The following is a 15,962-nucleotide window of genomic DNA, read 5'->3' as shown; positions in this document are numbered from 1 at the left end:
TTACTTTTCAAAGGAATGTACTTTTAAAAGTCATGTTGTTGATTTTTAAAGATTGGCCCTGAGCTAACATTTGTTGCCAGTCTTCCTCTTAGGTTTTTCTTCTTTTTCTCCCCAAAGTCCCCCAGCACATATTTGTATATTCTAGTTGTAGGTCCTTCTGGCTCTGCTATGTGGGATGCCACCACAGCACGGCTTGATGAGTGGTGCTAGATCAGCACCCAGGATCCAAACCAGTGAAACCATGAGCTGCCAAACCAGAGCACACGAACTTAACCAGTCAGCCATGGGGTTTGCCCAAGAATGTACTTTTTCCTTTTTTGTTTTATTTTTGAGGAAGATTAGCCCTGAGCTAACATCTGCCACCAATTCTCTCTTTTTGCTGAGGAAGACTGGCCCTGAGCTAACATCCGTGCCCATCTTCCTCTACTTTCTATATGGGACGCCTGCCACAGCACAGCTTGACAAGCAGTGCATAGGTCTGCACCCAGGATCCGAACCGGAGAACCCCAGGCTGCCGAAGTGGAGCATGTGAACTTAACTGATGCACCACAGAACTGGCCCCAAGAACGTACTCTTTAATGTCATTTTTTCATTTATAATATTTCATAAAATTGTCCTTAGTCATCTTCACAGTTGTACTTGGTCATTAAACTGATACCTTTAACTGACTCTACTGTAGACCATAATATTAATCACTCTCATAAAATATTTATATCATATAAAATATAGAATATATAATAGAAAAAAATTCACATAATACAAAATACTCTCTCTAGCTACTGAGGTACCTTGAAAATTCACAACAAAAATGTGGTACATGGAGAATATTCTCAATTCTACTTTTCAAATTTCTATTTGAAATCTATATACATTCAGTCCAAATATTTTCAGAGGCACTATATTTTGTATCCATTCATGTGAACTTTCTCTGTCAGGCATTTTTTTCAAGTCAAGACTTCAAAAAATTTGTCTCTATGATTCTTTTGAATGTTTCACAAAATTTGTGCTGAAAAATAAATGGCTTCTCAATTTCCTTCCATTCCTGAGTAGAATATATATTTATCTTATTAAAAATCAAAGATTTTTTTCTACAAATTGAGATAATCCAAAGTGTAACTTCAAAATTTAAACATTGAACCATGCACAGCATTTGACCTCAGAGTTTACTTTGTGCTAAATATTCTGAAGGAAAAAAATGCATCGTCTTTTTTGCCAGCTCTTTTTTAATTTACTTCTATTCACTAAAAGCTTCACTAAGTGAAGTTACTTAGCACTTCATTCATTTCAGATTTTGATTACAAATTTCCAACTGATTATGATCAAAATGCAACAAAATTTAAAAGACGTCTTTTTTCCCAAGAGTTCAATAACTTTGGGAGGTATTTAAGTTGACTGAGAGCTCTTTCAAGTTTCAAACTTTCCTAAAATCAGACTGATGACCAACAGCACAAAGAAAGTGCACAGTGCCATACTGAAGGATATTTTTATATCTGACATCTTTGTCACGAAAATTTACTTGTTGCTATCTTAACTCTGTATATATAAAACATTTACAAATGTGGACACTACAGCTTCTAATTCAATTGGTGGAGCGTTATCACTTGTCTGTGTGATCGTGGATAATCAGGGCATCGTGGTCAGTCCCAAGTACATTTCGGCCTCATAGATTCTTTCATTTAATAAGACTATCTTATTATCCCATGATGCTGTGCTCCATCAAAATTTGCATTCATATTATCACTACAAAATTAAATAACCCTCAATGTTAAGTGTTTAAACAAATATACAGTGGCATTCCTAATGTCAGAGATTTCATCATTTGCGAAGTTAATTTGCAAAACCTTGATTTTGATTTCATATAATGGATAAAAAATTGAAACAGTTTCAGAATTAACTCATCTGATATTCTGTTTGAATAATTTGATGGCACACAGATAAGACTGACATCATTTGACCCTTCGCAAGGATTTTAATATGTTGATGCTACTGGAGTCAACACATGGACAGCTATTTTGCCATTTTTCATACATATACATGAAACCATGGAATGGAAGATGAGATAAATTAATGTGGAAGAGCAGCCATTTGATCTAAATGAAAAGTCATGGTCCACAGAGAGATACACAAACACGCCTTTACAACTGTGTGAATTAAAATCCCATTTCCAGAAATGATCTTCTTAAAGTAACTGCTAACTGTTGAAGGCTTTTCAGCAGATTTGTGACTTAGGTTTACATACATCAGTGATATGATCACGGCCTCCGGGGTGGATAGGAAATGTGAACAAACATCCGTCAGTTAGTTTATCAATGAGTATATTGAGAAGTGAAATATCAGTACTTGATTATTCATTAAACATGTGCTTTCTGTATTTATCATTACTCACTAAAAAAGCATTATCAAACAGTAAAAATAAGGAAGTGCAGATTTACTCAATACGAGTGAAATAAACATTAAAATAAGGATGTTCAGTCTACTTTTTATTCTCTTATCCATGGACTGTCATGTCTTCATACATTTCATACACACCCACCCTATAATTTCTCATCCTTCTCACTAACCATTCTGAACTGGTGGTTCAGAGGCTCTACGCATCTTCCAGGCCCTGGCAATGGCCGGGCCACAGCACACTGCTACAGCAGGAGGCTGAGGAGGGGGAGTTTGTATGCTTCTCCACTGCTGCCTGAGATAAGAAGTGGGGAGCTCATCTGAGGGCACTTTGTTTTATCCAAAAGCTTTCCTTTAAAGCCAGGTTTTAGTTACTTAGCCCCTGGAAAGAGTCAGGAATACAAGATGGGTCATCCCCGAGTGTTAGATCTAACCTGGCATCACTGAAAACTCTAGCTCCTGCTCACGCAACTCACGGCCACCAGTAAAGACCACAGCAGAAGCTGAAAGCACAAATCGAAAGCCTACGCAACTCATCCAAGCTGATGCTAATGGAAATATTAGATACAAGACTGAGTTTTAATAACTGGGGGGAAAACTCAGTAAATGGAAACTTTCTGGGCAAACAGGGATATGTGATCAACCTAAGTCAGTTTTCCCTAAAATTCATTAGCACGGAAAGGGACTAATTCTTTCCAGAATATTCTTCTGGATGGGGAGGAAAAACATTTTTGTATATGCTTCCACCTCTTCCTTCCAATCTCTGCATTTGCTATCCATGTATGAGAGGGAAATGTTCAACTGAGAGCAAATACCTTCATGATTAGTGGTGAATATCATTTCTGTTCTCTGAATGTCTTCAGTGGCCTTTGGACAATATCTCTGTGTGTTTAGCAAGGCATGGTAGCTTCTATGCTACAAGAAAATATTTATGCTTTCATACTTAGGTGTTTCATTAATATCTCCCATAACCTTCCTGCTCTGCTCTGCTTTGCTTGAACTGGTGGATCAACAGAAAAGACCAGACTGCCTTACCCGACCCTGTGCTCTCAGCCCCAACAACTGTGGCGGGTGCATCCTCAGAGCTGACACAGTGCACGCTTGATGGAGAAGTGAATGGATGTGGGGAAAGAGCAGGGTACCAGGTTTAGAATAGTATCAAAGGATTATTTACATCAACCTGGGAAAAAGTGCTTAGAGTCTGAGAGAAGATTCTAGGCCTCATAACTCTGGCAGCATGACCGAAACGTCCAACTCAAGCTCCTGGCCTTTTTGAAGCCTTTTCCTCAGGGTACCAGTCCATACTGTCTCCTGTCCTCTCAATTTGTGTTATACCTCTATTCTTTTCACCATTCTAGTAGCAAATGTTCTTTGCACTCTCTGCACTGCAAAATTTATCTCTTTTAAAATAATATACTATTTATGTCATGGGTCTTTTCTCTTTAATTATATCCGCCAATATACCAATGGACATGTTACATAGCTTTGGTGTTAGCATTTCCACTTATAGGAAACTGATGTCCAAAGGGCTTAAGTGACGTGTCTATGTTCACGTTTGTCTATGTTCTCATACTGTATGTGGCAGAGAATTCCGTCCAGGACTATTAACTTCAGAGCAAGGGTCTTCAGCATTACAAGAAGCCCCTTAGGTTCCTACTGGACATTTCACAAGGTGGGCATTCAGCTCATACTTGTTCTTTTTGCCATTTGCTTCTTCAGTGTCTATGGCTCTCTGTTCTCGGTCTCTACTTACTACATAATGTATAATTTTGAAAAACTTTGTTCAGTTACATATTTCTATCTACTCTTCCTTTCTAGCATTATTTTCCCCAATTTTCATGAGAATGTAGGTTAACTCATGCCTTTTGAAAACACTTGAGGAAAAACATTTCTTCCTATTCTTATTTGTCTATTACTTATCTTGTTCAACATTTTAGCAAATTTTATTTAGGTATAATCTGCATAAAGTGCATACAGTAATTTACACATAGTAAAATACATTCATTCTTTTTTAAGAGCTGGAGTCAGGGTTTACACCAACAGATGAAAAGTTAGGGAGGAAAAAACCTTAAGATGTACCAATTTCACTGGCCTATACATTTTGTTAATAAAAGGCTACGGGGCTAGAGAAAACTAAATTCAACACTGGTCTTGTCATCTACTAGCTTTGAGATCATGGCAAGTACCTTATGCTTTCTGCATCCCTATTTTGCTATCTGGAAAAGGGAGCTCATAATCCTTACCCTGAGTGGAGTGTTTGGAGAATTAAATATTCTATCCCATGTGGGGCACTTGTTAAACACGAGGTGCTTCAGAAACCTGAGTCCCTTCCCTTCAAGAATGCAAGGAGACAAAAGAAGGAATAACCTGTTGTCTAAAGAATACTAAGGTTAATTTAAGTTTCAAAAGCAATGGTCTTACAGGACAAGTCTACTCATGTCGCCCTGCGTCGTATGAAAGATCATCTAGCAGTTCTATCTGCATCCTGCTGGCTTTATTTACACATTTCAGATGGAACGAGAGAATGTGGGGATAACACAGTTTAGCAAACACAACATTACATCTGCTGCTGCTACCAGATTGCCCAGGAAGACTAACAGTGATTCATTCACAAAGACAGAAATGCTCTCACATGTGCTTATATTTTTCCTTAACATATGAGGCTTCCAATTTATAGAGGGAAATGTGTCATAAAAATAGTGATAGCCACTGGTGTGATTAAACAAATGAACAGGATAATTGTGGCTAAACACGTAGCTTTAGACTCCTACATTTGAAAAAGAATGGATTTTTCTCTCTCAGTACAAACTTGAAAAATCACAGAGGCATCAGTAAAATTCACATGATTTAGGGTCTACTTTATAAGCAGGCATGTATCACCATATAATAGAAGAGATGAAAGCATGGAACTTTCCAGAACCAGAATTCAAATTTCATAAAGTTCCTTTGTTTTGTTATACATTTTAAAGAAAGGGTATATGAAAAATAATGTAATTTTAATTGTATTAATAATTGTAAGAAAAATAATGACAAATTGCATCTCTGTAACTCAAAAATGCATATTATCACATAAAGATGAATGCAAGATTAGTATTTTTTCATTGTCCATTTGTTGATAAAATGTCAACCCAACTGAGTCTTTTGGCTAAGTTTTATAGGCAGTTGAATTAAGAACAAATAATGTGCCTGTGTTCAACATGCTTGTTTTTTCTTTAAAAACAAAAACAAAAACAAAATAAATCAGGAAGTGAATCTTTCCTTCTTCAAGGCCTGTTGCCTTCTTCACGTCTCCAATGAGCATAGCACCATAGGTGCAATAAACGAGCTTTGAGCCTCTGGGCGAAAATTAACACCATCAGAATGAATTTACAGCTAAGAATTAATTATATAATCAGTATGTGACTTTAAATCTTTCCCACATGTTCTGACTTAGGAAAAACTTCTCATTTCTCTATTAATTCCTAAGCAAAATGAGAGAGTCCTGAAAATTGACCATGTCACGAAATACCCTTTTGACATGCTTAACAATTGAGTAATATCTGTCACAGGATGCACAGAATGCTCAAGAGGGATCAGCGCAAAGTCTCTATCTCAAGATATTCCCAGTAATGTCAGCCTTCTAGGAGAAAGATGCAAAAATATGACTTTAAACTTTAAATGGGAGTGTGTTTGGTCTGTTTCATCCCACTGAATATTAAAAGCCTGCAATCTGAAAACTTGAAGAATTATAAACATCAGAAATAGACTCAGTGGCATTTAGCATGAAAAAAAAACCTCTCAGCATCTGTCATAACAAAGAACAAGAAGCAATATATCTGATATAGGAGATTAAAAATTATTCCCTGGGAATCCAGGCTTGATGCACTGGGAACTGTCTCCAGGTCTTCTTCCCATGAGATGTGTTGTGTGTTCATGGAGAAACACACACACACACACACACACACACACACAGAGTCAACTCCATGGTGCATGCTATTAAAACGGGGGCGGGAGGAATCTGGGCTCTTCCAGAAGAGTACGTCCTTCTCAAGTAGTACTCTGGCTTTGGAAAATGAATATAAAACAGACTGGATTTTGAATCGACATCATTTCTAAGTGGTTTTAAACTGCTCTAGCTATCTGTTCATTACATAAACCACTTCCACACTGACTAGTATTTACCAACATGTTTTTTTTGGCTTGCACCAGAAATCTCACCTGATATCAAATGGGAGGGTTGAAAAACTAAAAGGAATGAACAATAACATCAAGAGGAAGATGCTGATAAAACACAACTAAAATACTGGGAACAGTGAAAACAATATATATTTGGAATTTAGACCCTGGGAAGATTGACTTCCTTATGTTTCTCAAAGCCAAGTGACAGATGCCATGCCACCACAAGGCAAACAAGGCTAATGGTTTTCCATCACTGTAACTACTGTAGGTAAACACACAATGAGCTGCAGTTGCTGATTTAGCTGTGCATGTCCTTTAGTTTTCTTTGAAGTTAGGGAGTAAGGAAGGTGGAAGACAAAATATTTATGTGATCAAGCAATGCAGTAAGTAATTCTTATTACCCTAAGACTCGGCTCAAACTGTAGCTGTCCTGACTCACCCAGACACTTCACCTCTACTGCCCAACACAGTGTCAAACTTTGATGAAAGTAGCGATCAAATTCACTCTGATTAATGACTTTGGAACACCTTGTTTATAGGTGCCGTCTTTGTACCTACAGAGGCTCTGAGACAGAGAAACCACTCCATGAATGTTGTCAATAATAATGCAGAAAAATAGACTAATAAATTAATGACAGGTTTCCTTCATAACAATGTGGCATGGTCAAAAATAAACAGGATTTGGATCAGAAGAGCTGGATTGGCGCCTTGCTACTATCCTGGCTGGGAAATCTCAGGAATGCTAGTTCATTTCTCTTAACCTGAGTTTGTTTATGTGAAGATGGGGAAAATAAGATCAAATTTGATGGTTTGAGTATTAAATGAGCTAAAGCATATAAAAACATCCTGCAAATTGTAAACACTCTACAAATATTGATATTTTTATGTCTAATTATTTAAATAACTCTTACTCAACATAGTCTTGTTTTAAATTATTACCTTTGTGTCATTTATCGCTTACTTAAATTATGACATTTCTCCTGAGGAAAAAAGTGGTGTCGCCACCTTTCTATCAATTATCTTGTAAATTATCTATCAATTATCTTGTAAACTTCAGTGGATCATTGTGACTTAGGGCAAACCACAGCAAAGCAGCAGACTGCATCAGCCAAGACAAGAGGAATAGCTACTCTCCTCACAAAAACAATGACTTGTGGATAATTGAGATACAATATCCAATGTATTCTACATTAGCATGATATAAAACTTTTAGGCAATGGGAAATGAAATATCTAAATGCCGTACAGGCTATAAAATCAGAGCCTCTGACTGTGTTCTGTTAGACATGCACATTAGCTAATAAAATGATAAATAATCTATCTATCATATTTCACAACCTTTGGGAGTAACATACTAAGTTTAATCCTTACAGTAGAAATCACAAAGAAAATCCACAAGTACAAAGAATATTAGCGAGCCTGATAGTAATAGGATGAATAATGCTTCAAAAGGTCAGATTAATAACATGTCTGGATTACTTCTAAAGGTAAAGAAGCCCAAACATTTTTAAGAATGGAGCTTTGATTTCTCAAAGGAAAATCTGAACAAGTCGATGTGTCAGAGAAAGAACTGCAGGAAATAGGGAAGCCAATCCTTTCTCATTCAAAACATGCATAAACTGATAATTAAGAATTGGCTGGAATCCATTTTAATATTAAAGTCTTAAAAGTAAGATGGTACGGTACAAATGTTAGTCATTAAATCACTTCATCACTAAAAATCATATTAAATCAAATTAAAAGGAGTTAAATCAGAACAGCCATTTACTTTACTCCCCTGAAAATTATCCCTAAGCAGGTCCTCTAAAATATGTCCTCTCTATAGATGTATATGCCCTGAAAATGTGTGTGTATACACTCCGCTATTGTTAACCTTTCAAAGATATTATGTGACTTTTTATTTTCTTAAAAATGCCACACTTCATCATTTTAAAGCACCACTGCTTAGTCAATAGTTAGAAAAAAATCACTAATCAAACTCATTGGCTGTGTTTTGGAATTCTTAAGAAAGCCTGAGGGAACCGTAAGCAAAACTACTCTCACTATGAGATCGTAAGAAGACTTCCTCTAAGAATGATAGGCTTTCCTGGTTGAGGGACTACAGACCATCTTCTGTCTCTGGAACAAGAAAACACAGGAAATGAGGCATGATGGACCCCACCACGTAGTCCAAAGGACTCTGCAGGTTCATCTGCAGCAAGGACTCCTCCCGAATACACAAGCCACCTGCTCCTCTAAGAAGGTTCTAATTGGGTAGCCATGAGTGGACCAACTGGTGTGGAGGATGGAAATAATTTTGAACACTGAAACTGAAGATTTAAAATGTACTTAAATTTTAATGATGACATCCTACTTTGGGAAAAGAGGGTAGAGATATAAGGGTCATCCATCCTTTCATTATAAAAGTTTCCCCAATTGATCAACACAAATGTAGTAGATGCTCCTCGTCTTCTTAAAGGAAAACATCCATATCTTGTTTTCACCCATAATCGATAAAAAGGGGTGACTTTTTTTCCTTCATAAACACTGTTATGCAATTGTAAACTCATTGATAACCCTAAAAGAACAGATCATTCCAGTCCTGTTTCTCACAGCCAAGTTAAAAACAAACCAACCCACAATGCAGGCTTCACAGTGCTGTTTCTTTACGATAGCAATAGGAATGGTTTTTTTCTTTTTTTTTTACATGCCCTTATGATTCTTTCTTCCTGATGTTAATAGTAAATGCTGAAATATTCTATGTAAGTGATTGTTGGGCTGGAAAAAGAAAGAAAGTCTGATGCAAGTATTTATACCTTCCGCAATGAAAACAAGATATTATGGCTCTACGTGACCTTTCCTAAGCATGGGATACAGCATTTTACACAATAGTTTCTTGGTTCATGCTTCAATTACTGACCTTTACTGTGTAGAAAATTAATGCAATTTTCATTGTAATTCATCCATACAAATAAGGTCCACACAGAAGAATTCCACATATGGAATCTAATACAAATAGGAAATGTCAGCTGATTGCTGTTGGCTGAACTTAGTCACTATCTGTTTGTTCTGAAGTCCCCAGCAAACTATACTTGTAACAAGCAATTTTTTGCCTAGGCCATCAGCTATAAGAAAGAAAGAGTTCCTCTCTTCAAAGTTCAGTTTCTATAGTTAGTTTTCTAAAAGCCAAAAAACTAGTTAGCAGAAAGTTCCATGTTATAACTGAAAATAGTCTGATTTTATTTCTAATACAGCTCGCTACCATGGACTTTTAACAATGAGAAGGAATAAGAGGCTTCAATGATGTCATTTTACAACAATCCCCGTTCCAGACAATAAAAGTATGACAGACCCCAGACCGTGTCCTGGTCTGTGCATCGGAGACAGGCAGAATATGGGAATGTGTCCATCTCCTGAGGAAGTCGTGCCAAGGGGCCCCGGCATGCTTTCATCTTCCACAGTTGTCCGTGATGGTATTTGGTGGGAAGGGGCGCTGGCAATTAAGGAGTGTCACTTTCAAGATGGATAGTTTGGGTAGAAAGGAGCCCCTCTCCTCTTCTGGTTTGGAAGGAAACGGCTGTGTGTTTATAATTTGTAAACATTTCATCTCTCACTGGGTGTGTTACAGTTCCCAGAAGCACGGTCTGTCATGTCTAACATGCAACAGAAGCCAGAAGGGCTCCGTGGGTAAGCCCTCTGCTACAGACACTATGGAGGGGAGTGGCCCAGGACTGTGTGTGCAGGTCGATGATGAGCACATCTCGGTTGGGGAGGCTGCGATCCATGGAGAAGAAATAATGAATTGTAATATACATGTGGATGTGTGCTCAGGAATTCTTAAAGTTGAAATTCCTTCTAGTTAACAAATCTCTTAGAGAGGTAAGAGTGAAAAGATACCGACAAGGACTGCAAAGTTGGCCAGTCTCGCCTAACAATAGAAGGGCTGGGTTAAGCAGAAGAGGCATAAATACAAGTCAAAATTTCATTTTAGACTTATTCTTCTAGAAGATTTCATAGAAATATGAAAGTGAGGAAGCAAAACAAACGTGGCCATGCTGTAGCTATTAAATACTAGGAAAACACTATAATCAAAACATCTCAAGAATGAAATTGCCCTGGAGGAAACAAGAGAGTCGTAGTGCCAGTGCCCTCAGTGTGGGACAGGTTGACACAACTGTTGTGTGGAAGGCCATGCTCGGATCATCCTTGCCCAGAAAGGCTGGGTACACAGCCCGAACAGCTCGACTTCACGCCCCCAGGCCCCCAGATAGCCCCTGATGCACCTCAGTGCGACGTTAGACCATGACAACCACTGGTCTAGACTTCATGGCTTGAATTTGTTGCCTGCCAGTTACTGAACACCATGCTTTCACTCATTGCCTTCTGGTTGGATGTTCTCCTTTATCAGATGGGCCAAAGACACATGGTCACAATTATCCATAAAAGGTGATGACGTCCTCTTCCACAGGTGGCTCATTTAAATAGGATTGGCCAAACAGAAAGGAATCTTCTTCATATCTAAGCCTTTGTTAATAAGATTTAGGATTTTGCCTAGTACAGGTTTAAAATAATTTCCTTAATACTTGCGCTTCCTTTGATAAAACATCCCATCATGCACTTTAGCTTGGCTATGACTATTTTCAATATTCAAGCCACTCACGTCAATTTATTGAGAATAAGGTTGCATCTGAGTGACCTTTATTCTGAAAAAGGTTGATTCCCTTTAAAACAATATTATACTTTATTTTGTTATTTTGCTATTAATGATCATCTTAGCACAACAAATAAGATTTACTTTGTAATCCACCCAATTTGTTTGAAATGGGCAAAACCATCTGGCATGCTCAATTAATTTTAAGGCTGCTTACGTCATGGAGCCAGTGTTTTTGAATTTGTCTTTATTTCCTGGGCAGTTTATATTGGATACTTATTCTTAAGATTCTCCCTTTTGCCCTTTTCCTCTCCTGCTAGACTCCTCTCCAACTACCACCACAAGCCCGTGACACCCACAGGTTCTAGCGGACTGGAAGTCCATTAAGCTAGTAGCATCTCATTTGACATTTCGCTTTTTTTCTTTTTGTTCCAGAAGGTTTGTCTGAAAGCGCAATGACAACAAAAGCAGCAGATTTGAGAGATTTTCCCAGGAGAAGAAAAAAGGACAGATGTACACAGACATATAGCTGAAAGCGTTGCCAGCAACAGCTGGGAAAGTGACAGGCTCTGAAGTGGGTGACCACCCCACAGAGTGCAGACACGAAGCTCAAGGAACGGCAATTCCACTTGACTTACTTGTGACTTCCTAGGCTGCCTTTCATCTACCTTTTCTACACCAAGGGGACAGCTCATGTTTGCTTGCATCAAATGACAGGCCTCCTATAGGTATGCTTTTTATAATATTCCAATTATTCCGTATATTTTATCCCTTTTCATCTTCATTTTAAAACAATATTAAAAAGGGGCATCCTTTATAAATTACAAGAAAATTACTCTACTGGTCACTCTATAGTACTAAAAAAAAAAGAGTTTGACTCAGTCTGGGCACACATAGTCTGCTGAGACATTAATGCTCTCTTTCATGTTCTTTCTTGAGCCCACTCACCTTGTCGTCGTCATCCTCCTCTTCATCTATGTCTGTGCTCTCCTGAAAGGAAACCCCGCAATTTGTTAATAAAACATCAACCCAAATTACCAAATGCAAATTAAACTCATATACATTTTTAAAGTTTTCCGATATAATTTAAACACTTGTATTTGTAAGACGCATTATAACCTCTTAAAAAATAATGCTTCTAAAGTTCAGACTGGAAAGACTATAAACAATATGCATAATCTACGTAAAATTGTGAACTATAAATAAAGCTATTAGGCAAGTGCCCTTTGAAGGCATCCAGCTTTAATACCGCATTGCCAAGTTGCACTTTCTGTAAACAGTTTTGTTCTTACGCTGACAAATGAACCCAGTGCTCTGTTAAGGCTGAGAACACCATGCCTACTCCGTTTGTGGTAGGCTCATTGTTATAATGACTGCTCTTTCCCTTTGGGGCCATTACCAAAACATTAGACAGTAGAAAATGCATTAGTCTGACGATAATCAATCTCAAGAATAAGTTACAGGTTTCTCTATGGTATTATTGTTTTCCTTGGGCTTCGGGCTTGGTGGGGGGAGGCAGGTGAGGGGAGGAAACTCTAGGCTCTGATCTGGACTAAAGGCACCTGGCTTTAGTTCAGTGGCCGCAGCACCAGCCGTGCTGCAAATAGGGCTTTTCAGATTCGTTTAGAAATCTTCCCTATTTAATCGGTAAATTTTAATCATACCACTGCAATGTTTAAAAGCTGACACACACTGGTACACAATCAGATGGGTTCAGTAGCTCGGAAAGAATGCTGGGTATTAGAAAACCAGGGACTATTTTCAGCTTGAACACTTACCTACCTTCTTAACCTTGCAAAGGTCAGACGTGCTGTTTAGATGTCATTGTTCCAATAGCAAAAAGAATGGTGGGTGCCATGCTCTTCAAATGGAGGAACTCTAAAGTACCCAGAGTACTCTGCTATACCCCATAAAACCACTGAGCAGTCCTCAGGCAACTTCTCCAGAGCTGATACCGTGTTACCTCCCAGAATTCCCATGAGCTTCGCCTAGCAGTCTGTGTGACACTCACTGATCCAACCCATGTACCACTGGCAGCAACTCTGCTTTATGAAAGCAAATGAATACAAAGAAAACACACGAGGGGAGGAACGAAACTGTAATGAGCAGTTAGCAGTCTTCAGCTTAAGACAAAGTCTTTAGCCAGAGATACTGTTCCAGCAATTTTTGCTGTGTGACTCTGGGCAAATCACTTTGCCACTCTGAATCTTAGTTTCATCAAGCGTAAAATGAGAATGGTAGTTCTTGCTTCTTTCATGCTTGTGTTATCAAGATTAAATTAGGTGATGAGTTTGAAAATGTTTCACAAATTAAAAAGGTTTTATGAACACACATACACATTTACATGCACATATACATAAGTATACTTATGTATGGATGCATAAGTCTATATATACTTGCATACAAATACACACACATACATATACACATATAAATATATATATGCTATAAACATTGTGTTTATATAGCTGGAAAAATAAAATGATTACAATTGTAAAAATGTTAGTTGACGGCATTTTTATAACAGATGTTTCTCTATAAAACTTGCCTTTATCTGTATCTCTGTGAAACTCAGTTCTTAAATGAACCTATACTTTAAAGCTATTTATTTACTAGTTGGTTCCAGCATCTTCAGGCACCTTATTATAGATATATGCCCATGCCTACTGCACTAAACAATAAAAAATCAAACGCAATAGAGTTTTGAATTTGGCTGAGGTTTGACTTCCTGCCACAACACTCATTTTTCCCACTTCCCTTCTATCCCAAATGAAACCAGAAACACACCCTTAAATATCCACTACTTCAGAGATGATGTTTTTATAAGGAGAACATTATAAGGAAAAACAGGTGAAGCTGGTCAGCTTTTGAGTCTTGAAAAACTCCAAGTGAAGGTGATCTTTCTAGAGAAGATGTTATCAAGTCTCGAGACCTTGGATTTTTGTTTTACAAACTTGGTTCTTGAATCTGGAATGCCAAGATTAATAAAGCAAGCTTATAAATACAAGCTCCTTCTCACCCAGAGCAGAAAAAGATCCTATGGGCTGGGATAAGAGGGGTGGAGGAGGAACGTTGGGAAAGAAGTCAGATCAGTAGACACTGGGGGATGGCTTTGAGAAGGGGCCTTGGCCAGACTTTCTTCAATACCACAGGGAGTTTGAGAATTACAAGAAAAACTCGGGCACCTGAGAACAGAAGGACCCATGCCCACCCCTCTCTGACTGCCCCGGGATTTGGTAAGGCTCCACAAATCCCCCAAGCTTTCAGGCCAGGGGAGAACACTGCACAGGGCGCCTATGGGGAGAGGTCTGAGGCAGCCTCCCAGAGGCTCGCTGTGCCCCGAAGGGCATCAGAGAGTCACCAAAGGCTTTTCCCTAGTGGTTGAGAGTGTTAGTCACAGGAACCTGACAGAGAACCAGATGGACACACTGACATGTGCTGTTGGCATAGAAATGATGACCAAGAACCGGAGGGCTCTCCTCAAGCTAAGAATGTAGGCCAAGACTCAGGAACATAAGATGCCACAGAAGGAAGTCTCCAGACTATGCCTGAGAAGAGATCTTGCCCCTGTAACTTGAATACATGTACAGCGCTGCTTCTCAAGCATCAAATGCAACGGACTTAGGCCATGATTTGGAGGAGGTGGTGCTGTTGGTTTATTGTTGTTAACACATTTGTCTTTAGTCAAAAGTCAGACTTACTGGAATCTTTGCTCACCTGGCTGTCCTGGACGCTGCCAACCTTCCCTTTCATGGGTCTGAGGAAATTGTAGATAAACAGCAGCAATAACGCCAGGGGGATCATATACAGCTCGAAATTCCAGACAGTGACCAAAAACACCTGATTGGAAGACAAATAAGACCAATGACTGCTTGAGAAAACTGTGGGAGCGATCTTAAACTCCTACTCTTGACTTAGGACTCTCTAAGTCAGTTCCAAACAGGTTAACACACACACACACACACACACACACACACACACACACACACTGATTAACAAAGATTTAGAACTGGTAGTAGAATGAGGAAAATGTAGACATGAGTTGGCTCGTCACACTCTAGAATAGACAGATACAGTAGCCCCATATCTGGAAACTCTATGACCCTATCAACCCTATTCAGTTTTTTCTTCCTGGATTTCGTGTACCAGAATTTAGGTAAAGTAGTTTGGAAAAATCGAAGGTCATGAAGAGGGGGGCCACAGGCCCAATTTTGCCAACAGTGAGGTTTATTTGAACTGGAGAGAGTGAGTACTTCTTAAATTGGCTGCCAATGTTGAAAAATCCAAATATTTTAGGTGAAGACTTCAGGTTTCCAAAGTCTCTTTGAAAATCTTACAGTCTTCCGATTTTGAGGCCAGATGGCCACAAGAAAATGATGGGCTTGAACTGCCTACATCAGACAAGGTGCGTGTGTACCTGCCCGACTTCTATGCCTCTGAATCTGGGACAAGGACAAGGGAGGGCTTGGGTTTGAATGTAAGTGCCTATGCTACAGTGGTCACTGGGGACATAAATGCAAGTAAGACATGGCCCTACCTCCAAGGAACACACTAATTCATAGGACAAATAAGATAACACATGCTAATGATGACATGAGGCAAGAGAGACATCTTGGGCAAATTACTTTGAAACTTGAGCCCCACTTTCTTTTCGAACTCACACATAGCGCAGAAGCTGAGGTAAGATAATTTGTGGTTATCAGCCGTTCCCTCACAAAGGCTCGAAAGAGTAACTAGAGTAACTCGTATAACAGCTCAACTTAGAAGATGGGGCAGATTCTGCATCT

The 15,962-nt window shown here is 38.7% G+C and overlaps 1 protein-coding gene across 6 annotated transcripts in view; it reads right to left on the bottom strand.

The window, feature by feature from the left end:
* Positions 1–15,962, bottom strand: part of MCTP2 (multiple C2 and transmembrane domain containing 2) — a 222,974-nt gene that overhangs the window by 23,065 nt on the left and 183,947 nt on the right. For all 6 annotated transcript variants that reach the window (XM_008535761.2, XM_070618934.1, XM_008535763.2 and 3 more), the window contains exons 18-19: positions 14,893–15,015; positions 12,124–12,165 (exon numbers count right to left, since the gene is read on the bottom strand). In XM_008535761.2, the coding sequence (XP_008533983.1) occupies positions 12,124–12,165; positions 14,893–15,015 (165 nt within the window). The remainder of the gene's footprint in view (positions 1–12,123; positions 12,166–14,892; positions 15,016–15,962) is intronic.

The sequence above is a fragment of the Equus przewalskii genome, chromosome 1, assembly GCF_037783145.1.
Source record: "Equus przewalskii isolate Varuska chromosome 1, EquPr2, whole genome shotgun sequence".
Lineage (NCBI taxonomy): Eukaryota > Metazoa > Chordata > Mammalia > Perissodactyla > Equidae > Equus > Equus przewalskii.
The sequence above is the reverse complement of the archived record's forward strand: the minus strand, read 5'-3'. Positions and strand labels throughout refer to the sequence as shown.